This window comes from Carassius auratus, chromosome 18 (genome assembly GCF_003368295.1).
Source record: "Carassius auratus strain Wakin chromosome 18, ASM336829v1, whole genome shotgun sequence".
In the NCBI taxonomy this organism is placed as follows: domain Eukaryota; kingdom Metazoa; phylum Chordata; class Actinopteri; order Cypriniformes; family Cyprinidae; genus Carassius; species Carassius auratus.
Window position 1 is genome coordinate 4,036,320 of NC_039260.1, and position 10,280 is coordinate 4,046,599.

General features: G+C 35.2%; 1 protein-coding gene across 2 annotated transcripts; it reads left to right on the plus strand.

The window, feature by feature from the left end:
- The first annotated feature begins 499 nt into the window (after positions 1-499).
- On the plus strand, positions 500-6,417 carry LOC113118177 (arylsulfatase A-like). Of its 2 annotated transcripts, none has more exons than XM_026287133.1 (8): positions 500-901; positions 1,799-2,039; positions 2,209-2,427; positions 3,364-3,533; positions 3,608-3,732; positions 3,824-3,951; positions 5,111-5,213; positions 5,309-6,417. In XM_026287133.1, the coding sequence occupies exons 1-8, from the start codon at positions 678-680 to the stop codon at positions 5,602-5,604; spliced, it is 1,506 nt and encodes a 501-aa protein (XP_026142918.1). In that variant the 5' UTR covers positions 500-677; the 3' UTR covers positions 5,605-6,417. The 2 variants fall into 2 exon arrangements, with proteins under 2 accessions (XP_026142918.1, XP_026142919.1); XM_026287134.1 differs by having other exon boundaries at positions 784-914.
- The last annotated feature ends 3,863 nt before the right edge of the window (positions 6,418-10,280 follow it).

Genomic DNA, 10,280 nt, shown 5'->3' on the forward strand with positions numbered 1-10,280 from the left:
GTTCCATATAGCAAATCTGAAGCTAAAATGTTCATTAAAGCATGTGGAAGATCAAAATGGCAGGAGTATTGGGTGGATCAAGATAAAGGGAGGCATTTAACCAGACTTGGATATAGGAAGGACAAAAAGTATAATTACACGGTTAAGAATAGGACACACAGGGCTCAATTCTTCATTGAAGATAACAGGGAAACATCCAACAGGGAAATGCCAATATTGTAGTCATTTAGAAACTTATTTCAGTGCACAAAGTACAGCCAAGAAAGAGACCAGCTTTTTCAGTCTCTCAGAAGTGTCAATCAGAATAATTTCACAATATAAGGTTTGTTAGGGAAAGCACCCAGTAACATTTATCAATTTGTTATTAAGTTTCTTAGAGACACTAGCCAGAAAGGTTTAAATGTTTTTTTAAGATTCAATAGCTCCTGATTCACACTCCAGCCCAGTCGAGGGCGGTAATGCACGTTAAGTTGGTTTGCCAACCGCCATAAAAAAAAAAACAAGAGAAGAAGAAGAAGAAGAAGAAAATAGAAGAAGGAGAAAAGGGAAATGACTGGAATAAAGCTACGAGGAAAGGAGTAAACCTGAAGCGTTTGTTCATCACAAACCGAACAGGGACTGTCATGCTACTTGAATAACGTTTTGTATAAGTTGTAAATATTTTTTTAATCTGCGTAATGGCTTTAATGTGCGTAATCGCGTTGTTTGCACTGATCACAGCTGAATGTACTCGTGCTTCTCCGCCAAACTTCGTGCTGCTGTTCGCCGATGATCTGGGTTACGGTGATCTGGGCTGTTTTGGACACCCGAGCTCTCTCACCCCGAATCTAGACAGACTAGCAGCGCACGGGCTCCGGTTTACCGACTTCTACGTCACGAGCCCCGTGTGCAGCCCTTCCAGGTTAAAAAAAAATGTGTAATTTTCAAATCCACCCATTTGTACACTTCTTTTAATAATATTTAAATCACCTTCCAGGTTCCAAGTTTTTGATGTTTAATTCAATTAGAAATTGCTAATATTATTTATCATTTTTTATTATTTCTGTTTTAAATGTAGTCATTTCAGGCTTGTTTGTTTTGTTGTTGTTTTGTCTGGCTATCAAAAGATTGTCCCTTGATTTATTGTCTCATTGATTAGTTATTTAATTTATTAACTAACTTATTAGATTTATAAATGTTCTATATATAAAATAAACTGTACTACTAGTATGCTTACTATTTCTGTAGGAATTATACCATTATTTTTCTTATTGTTTTAAAAACATAATATAGCAGGCTTATCATTAATGCTATTATTATGATTATTATTATACATTTTATTTTTTATTTGGCTATCATAAAAACGATGTCTCTTAAATAAATTGTCAAACTGGTGAGCTATATTATCACCTGTTTTTATACAGTCTATGATTATCACCAAACATAATACATATTTGATAATATAGTGTCTGGCACAGAAGATGGCGCCAGAATGCAAGGTAATATTCACCGACTTGGTTCATAAAATCATAAACATATCCCTAATAGGTCTTCTATTTCTGCGTTATTTAAAATGTATGCTATGCACGCACGGTATGTGTATTTTCTGTATGCAAAAAGGAAAATATCTTAATAAAATATCCATACACTGCAGACTAATAATAAATGCAATGTGCTCAAGATAACCTTCCATTTATCTTTCAATGAATAAACCAATATCATAATCAGCCCGGTTGGAATCCACCCTCTGATAATGATTTATTCTGCTAATGTGCAGAATTTCCTTTTATATACTGTTTTTTTTTTTTTTTTGGTCCAGGGCAGCCTTGCTGACGGGCCGCTATCAGACTCGATCCGGCATCTATCCGGGTGTGCTGTATCCGGGTTCAAAAGGGGGTCTCCCGCTCAACGAGACCACTATCGCAAAGATGCTGAAGTCTAAGGGTTACACTACAGCTATTGTGGGCAAATGGCACCTGGGCTTTGGGCTGAATGGCACTTACCTGCCCACCCGGCATGGCTTTGACAATTATCTCGGTATCCCATACTCACATGACCAGGTCATTATATTTTCTTTCTGGAATACTTTCTTATATTTTCTTTTTACCTGGAAAGCACTAAGGAAATTGCATAACATTATTATAATTGGTGTATTTTTTTAATTCTGGTGTGTCAGAGTCTTCATTTTGTTGCTGTCTTTCATCATTGCAAAATATCTCTCTATCCAAGGGTCCCTGTCAGAATCTCACGTGTTTCCCTCCGGATGTGAAGTGCTATGGCTTCTGTGATCAGGATGTTGTAACAGTACCTCTCGTGTTTAATGAGAACATCAAGCAGCAGCCTGCAGACTTCCTGCAGCTCGAGAAGGCCTACAGCGAATTTGCCACTCAGTTCATCAAAGATGCGGTCCGAAATAACCAACCATTCTTCCTGTACTATCCTTCACATGTGAGTCTTAATTTAATAAACGAGACAAGATTCCTTACAGCACTTGCATGTTATTGCATTTTTTGATTGCTATCAACTTTGGATAAAAGCATCTGATAAATGACAAAATGAAAACGTAAATCACTTTTGTAATGTTTTATGCAATTGCTTGCATATCTTAAATAAGTTTAAAAAGGAGTACTAGATCATTTTTATATTACGTCATTTCTACAGTACAAAGTTTCTTATAATGCTTGTTATTGAGAAAATAAGTATGCATTTACAATTAATTTAAAACCAACTTTGGATAAAAATGCTTTAAAAATAATGAGTTGAGAGCATCAAAGATGTGCTATGAAATGAAATGATCGTTTTTAAGTTATTTTATGAAGGCAGTCAAGGCATCCCATAAAGCATTGCAGATGTTGCAATTGAATAAAAAAAACATAGATATAATTTTTATTAATTTTTGTGCAAAATATTAAAATAAAAGTTGTTTGGGAGTTTAGGGAGGATTACTTGATTATTTCATTCGCTATGTTTCATGGGAGTGTCAATTCCCTTTTCCTTTGTAACAGTGAATTTTTTTTTGATTAGACGAGCCAAAGAGGATTGTGGGCAGTGTAGTTCTTCACTGAGAATAAACATGACTTGAACTAAACAAAATAATTATAAATGAAATAATAATGAACTAAACAATTAAGATCAATAGATAATTATTTTAATTGATTTAAGTTTCTTAAAAAAAAATTAAAATCAGAAGTGACAATCGCACTGATTTTCTGAAGGTTTCTATAGTGTTTAGCACCATTTAACGATCGCAAAGCTCATAATAGGTCTTTCTTGAAAGATTTACACAATATATTGAAAATAAGTGGGATTTTTGCTTTCAGAATATATAATGATCTTTTAGAAACACGCTCAGAGTATGACTTTCTGCCTGCTCTCTGTCTCCAGCACACACACTACCCTCAGTATGCAGGCACTGACTATGCAGGGAAGTCTCCTCGTGGGCCGTTCGGTGACGCTCTGATGGAGTTTGATGGCACTGTGGGGAAGATTCTGCAAACTCTGGAGGATACGGGGGTGATCAACAACACTCTCATCTTCTTCACTGGTGACAACGGGTAGGTGTTTCTGCATAGTCCATGCTTTGTGCGTTTCTGTTTCTCTTAACATCTATATATGTGTGCGTTCACAGGCCCGAGCTGATGCGGAAGTCTCGTGGGGGAAACGCTGGCCTGATGAAATGTGGCAAAGGCACGACTTATGAAGGAGGAATGAGAGAGCCGGCCATTACATATTGGCCTGGATCCATCCAACCAGGTAAACGGCCCGGTGTCTGAATCCAGCTATAAGAAATATAAAGTGTTTTATGAAACTGAAGACGTTTACTTTGTTTTCCCGTCATTCAAAGGTGTGACCCGTGCTCTGGCCAGCTCTTTGGACATTCTGCCCACCTTTGCCAAACTGGCTGGAGCTGCGTTACCTGACGTTCAACTGGATGGGGTCGACATGACAAACATCCTGTTGAATCACGGAGCGGTAAGAGACCAAATCATCAAAAGTGAAATATATTTAGATGCATGCATATATACACACATTAGTGTTTGAGCTTGTTAAGATTTGTAAAACATGTTTTCACAAAAATACATGAACACAGTTATATTGTGAAATATTTTTGTTTTCCATTTTAAAATATTTTAAAATGTAATTTATTCCATTGATGCAAAGCTACATTTTCAGCATCATTACTACAGTCTTGAGATGGAGTCACATTATTCTTTGAAATCATGCTTATATGCTCAAGAAATATTTCTTTTTGTGCTACTTCTACATCTTTGTGGAAGCAGTGACACATTTTTCAGGATTCTTTGATGAATAGAAAGTTCAGATTTCTTTTAAATAAAATTAGTTAACACTGTAGAAGCCTTTAGTGTCTCTTTCATTCGGCTTATTGCATCACTGCACAATAGAAGGACGCATTTATTTAAAAAAACGTGTACAAATCTTACTGACCCCAATCTTTTGAACAGTTTTGTATATTTATATATTTCATTTTATTTCTAAGCATACTGGAAGCATTCTTGCATTCAGTTTGCTTTATTTTTGAATATTTAACATACATATACATCCATTAGACGTACATCTTTAAGCACAGCACCACACCACCTTTTTTTTTTTTTTTTTTTTTTTTTTACAGTGTATTTTGCTATTATAGGTTTTGGAGACACTATTTATAACCAGCCTGATATCACAGCAATTCGTACATTTTTTTTACGAGGTGGCTAATTCGTATGAATTTGTACGACCTCATTCATACAAATTCATATGATTTGTGCCAAATCGTACATATTTTACAAGTTGCACACTTCATATGAATTTGTAAGAATGACTTACACCTAACCCCGCCCCTAAACCGACATGTCACTTTGGTCTAGACAAATCGTACGAGTACAAGCATTACACACATATTTCCACATAGTGACATAGACATGTGGGGGCGTGTTTAAATGAGCCATTTAAGGGGGTGTGGCAGAGTCTTAACTTTGATAAAGAATACCTTTATGGATATGATACTTTAGTCTTTGCAACTTTACAGATCTTCTTTATGCACCAAGAGCTTGTAACGCTCCAAAGAGAAAGGAACAATTTTAAATTGCATCATATGACCCCTTTAAAAACCTTGTTATTGATGTTTCAGAGTGAAAGACAGACCATCTTTTACTACCCAACTTTTCCAAGTGAGAAGTATAGCGTGTTTGCTGTGAGATGGAAAAATTTCAAAGCACATTACTATACACAGGGTAAGTTCACCATTGCTTAGACTACAGTATATAAACCTCACCTTCTTACCTCTCCTTCCTGTTTATTTCTGTTGTTTTTTTCACCCATAACTCAGGTGCAATTCACAGTCAAAGCACCCCAGACAGCAACTGCTCGTCACTGTTCCTCAAGCGCCATGATCCTCCGTTACTATATAACTTAGAGGCAGACCCATCAGAAAACTATAACCTTAACAGTACCGAATGGGACTCTGTGCTCAAGCAAATCCAGGCCGTCAAGGAGCAGTTTGAGGCTTCTATGGTGTTTGGCAAAAGTGAGATTGCCAAAGGGACAGACCCTGTACTCGAGCCCTGCTGCATTCCTAATTGCACCCCTAAACCCACATGCTGCCGCTGCACTTCTGCGCTTTAATGGAAGCAGCAGCTGGCCGACACACTGCCAGATCATGAAAGTATAATTCACAAGACCACCGAAAGACTGATTGTTCACAATCTTCCATTGATTTTCTTCTCAAAGCAGAATGCAATGAAAAAGCATAACTTCTCTGGAATCTTGTTTAGGTTCTTTACTGAAGGAAAACAACTGAAAAGATTTTTTTTTTTAAATGAAGTTGATCCTGTTGCTTTTTTTTTGTCCAAAAATAATTCGTCCAGTTAATGCATAGAATGATAGTATGGATGCTAAAAGTGGTGTTATTGATTTTCTCACTTATCTCTCAGTTTGCAGACCAAAATGCGTCTCTGACTAGTTCACTGATATAACAGTGACTGGTTGAAAAGGGAATAGAGGAGCTATACTGTGAAGTATGACTGCACAATTAATTACATTTCTAATCACGATTACAATTAAGAATGCCACAATTATGTAATCGTTCGAAGTCCTCTTATGTTATTCTGCACACTTAAGATATTTATTTTTTTCTACATGTTATCTGAAAGGTTTTTCGATTGTTTTAGTATAGCATTATAACACCATTCATATAAATTTTTAAGGCTAAATACTATAGAGAAGCACTAAAGGTTTTTCAGCTAGAGTTTTTTTTTAGCTTGTTTATTTTCTTTTAAAAATACGGCATGCAATTACATAAAACAATGGTATAAACCTCAATGTAATCGCAATCTTTGATTTTTCTCATAATTGTGCAGCCCTACTGTGAAGTATTACAATTATTAAAGGTGTTTACACAAATATGTACAAATAATAAAGTACAAATGTATTAATGTTTATGTGGCACTTTTTTCATTCACTGTCAGTCTGCTTTTAACATTGAATCATTAATAATTAAGGAGTGGTTTTTTTTAAATAAAAGAAAGTTAAAGAACACAGGTCTTGATATTTTATTCCTCCTCATTATACATGTACTGAACAAGGCTAAACTAGCTGAATGACAACCCATTTATTAGGGAATATGGAAAAATGATAACTTTTATTAATATAGTAATTAATTATATTACATTATATAAAGCTCTCATTAATGTGCATCAAAGATTGACACCAAAGAGAATAATTTTGAAGTGTTTTTTGTTTTTGTTTTTTGCATACAAAAGTTCTTTCGTAGCATCATAAAATTACGGTTGAACCACTGATGTCAAATAGACTATTTGAACGATGTCTTTACTACTTTTCTAGGCCTTGAACATGGTAGTTGCATTGTTGTCTATGCAGGGTCAGAAAGCTCTCAGATTTCATCAGAAATAAGTTCATTTGTGTTCCAAACATGAACAAAGGTCTTACATGTTTGGATTAACATGAGGGTGAGAAATTAAGGACAGAAATAATCATTTGTGGGTGAACTATCCCTTTAAAGACAGCCTAACATGTAGATGACAAACATGACCAAGAGAACTTGCAGAGCTGCTGTCCACCAGCATCAGTCCCACAAGCGGCGAAGTCTCACCTCTGCCAAATAAACTCAGAAACAAAGTTATTATAGTTAACAAAAACTAAAATTTGAGCCATAAAAAAAGATGTAGTTTGAAATAACTTTTAACTGCAATTTAAAAAAAAGTATATAGATTAAAAAAATTAGAACGACTACGAAATGAAAAAATAAAATATAAAAATAAAATTGAATTTGAAAATAATTAATAAAAACTATAATAGAATCTAAAATAACACTTCTCAGAAACACTTTGGAGACATCAAGCATATAATATTTTATTCAGAAGACCAAATCCAAGACAAGGCAGTGAGATTTTTTTTGTTTTGTTTTTTTCTTTACAAGTTGTCATTTTTAAACATACAAGATACATAGTTTTGTCATACTGAAGCTGTTTCTGTTGAAGGATACAGTGAAGGACTGAATTATGTACGTTTAAGTCCAGAACTTTGTATTTCAGCTACCCAAGCTTAAGTGATCAAGAAGTATTAGATGCTCTGCCTGAATGTGTTAGGGGTTTCACAGCCAATTTTTCACTACAAATTGCTAAATTGAAGGCTAAAATATTCAAGATATCCATTTACCTTATGAACACGGAATAAAATGTCATGTAACAGTCATAACTGAGGATTTAGAGCTCTGATTGATATAAATGATTGCTCATAAATGAGACACAATTGCTGATTGACTCTTGAGCATTGGATGCGTGTCTGTTTGTGAGTGAAGGTCTGATTGTTAGAACGTCAGCGATTGCATGTTATTCCACACATGGTGACTGACCACACATCCAACAACAGATGTATACCAATGAGAAGCAGATAAAGGAAGGATACAAATACTAATTCAAAGCTATTTATATCTTTTCACCCCATCACAGTTGGCTTTTGGTTGTGAGATTGTTATCATCAACATTAGTATTTCTTTTAAATGTACATATTTATCTCAATAACATACTCAACAGAAAGGACACAGCATGGCGATCCTGACTCTAGAATATTTACAGCAATCGAACCGAAAACAAGACACATTTCAAACACAAATCTCCTCTCCGTGAGAGTGTCACCGTCATAAATGAGCGGGTAACCATGGAAACAGATTGCAGGCTGCTGGAGGATACAGTCGTGTGCAGGGAACGTTGGGCTGCGTTCAAAATAGCATACTACCATACTATGTATACCGCAGTGCAGTGTGTATGAAAAAAGTCTGATTTTTTTGTCAAAATGTGCAATATAAAAGAGCAGAAAGAACAGAATAGTAAATCCCTCAAGCACATGACATTTATTATTTCGACCGACTGATAAACTGTAAATTTAAATATGCCATCTCTTCATAAATCTGAACCATCCATGTCCACATCTTAGCCAGTTTTATAAAAAAAAAAAAAACGACATGCATTTTCCTGTAGTATTACCTGAATGTCTTTGCATCATGATCGTGAGCTGTTGCATGGCCCTGAATTGCATTCATCAGACTGAATGAGGTACGTGATGATTATTGTATGAAGCCAGCAAGGAGATCTGCTCTGTTCAGTCTCGGCAGCGCCGGTCAAGGTCAGGACAAGGGCTAGTCAGAGAGCTGAACGTCTACCAATCAAGAGCTTATTATATAATCACATGGCACCTACATACATCTGCTTCACAGGACAGAATTAGGGTATTTTATTCTTTATCGGTGTAATATGAAGCAATATTTGTCCTGCAGATTACTGAATTAAATTATCCATTCCACTGGTAAAACATTCTTGCATTCAGTGGGTTTCCCAGTGAATGGGGACTTTTCATTTTCCTCGCTGTCTAGAAGCATCATATCGCTCTGAAGTTTCTGCCTGCAAATGTTCAGAGCATGAGGTGAGCGAGATCAGGCTTAAAAGCTAAAAGTGTCAGTCCAACCTGACAATCTAACAAGGTTTGAGAACTGGAGAAATATTATTTGACTGAACGCCCAAGGGACTGAACTATAGCATAGCCAACTGAATCATGAATGAATCATACAAAGTCCATATCTCAGTAACATTTTACCCCAAATTAAATATTTAAAAATCTATTTAATGTGCATGAAGAAAATAAAGTCTATATTATGATTGTTTCATAACAAGTAAGCACATTTCCTCACCTCACCCTTTATTACTGTAATGCTAAAAAAATAAAAAATAAATACTAACAACAACGTGACCATTATTATTGATAAAAAAATTACATAATCGCTGTAAATTATAACACTTAAGCACATTTGATCATCTTATCATCCAATACAGCTAAATAAAAACATATAATTTTGCTTTTGTTTATTATTTGTATTAATAACGATTATAATAAAAATATAATCATTATCATATGAATAAATATTGAGTTTAATGATAAAATCCTTGTAAATTATTTATATTTAATGGTAAATTTTGTATCACAGCCTGAATTGCATGCTGATTAAAAATGTAAATATTGACAGGATGATTTGTATTACTGTTTTCCTGAGAATCAGTAAAACTATAAATAGACCCAAAACTAAAACATCTGGATGCACTACTGTAATTGTGGGTGTTTAACTGTGATGCTAATGTCACAATGGCATTGCAAATAAATAATAATTGTAAAAAAACTATGCACAGACTGAAATATCTGGATGCATTACAGTAATTGTGGGTGTTAAAAATTGATATGAAAATAATGTCACAGTTGCAAAAAGCCTTCATCTTTGGGATTTTGGGGTCAGGTATTTTCCAGATATGACTTGATGAGATTCACCAAACCATCTCTAGATTCATCTACTGTACCCAGCCTGCCGACCTGCAATCCGTCCCACTTTCTCATTCTCAGACAGATGGCGCAGGATACTTGCATACCATGATGTAATGAAGCATCTGTTTTCACCTACAGTCATCCCTATTTGTACAGTATTTACATCAGGGTAAAATCAGAAACCTTCTACTACATCGGAACAGACAATCTGTAGACCTATCAACGACTCCAGGTCACGTCCTGCTGCCTTGTCTTTTTTAGTACAAACCCAGTACAGCAATGTATCAGAATCAGACAAATACATATTTACAAACACTCCTGGTCTTCAGATTCAAACCTCTGATCGCCTTTCTCTTTTAGACATTGTGTGTGTTTGTGAGCATAACCCTCAAAGCCATGCAATCAAACAAGTAAAGTCATATTTTGCCTTTTCTACACCAGGACTATTATATATATATATATATATATATATA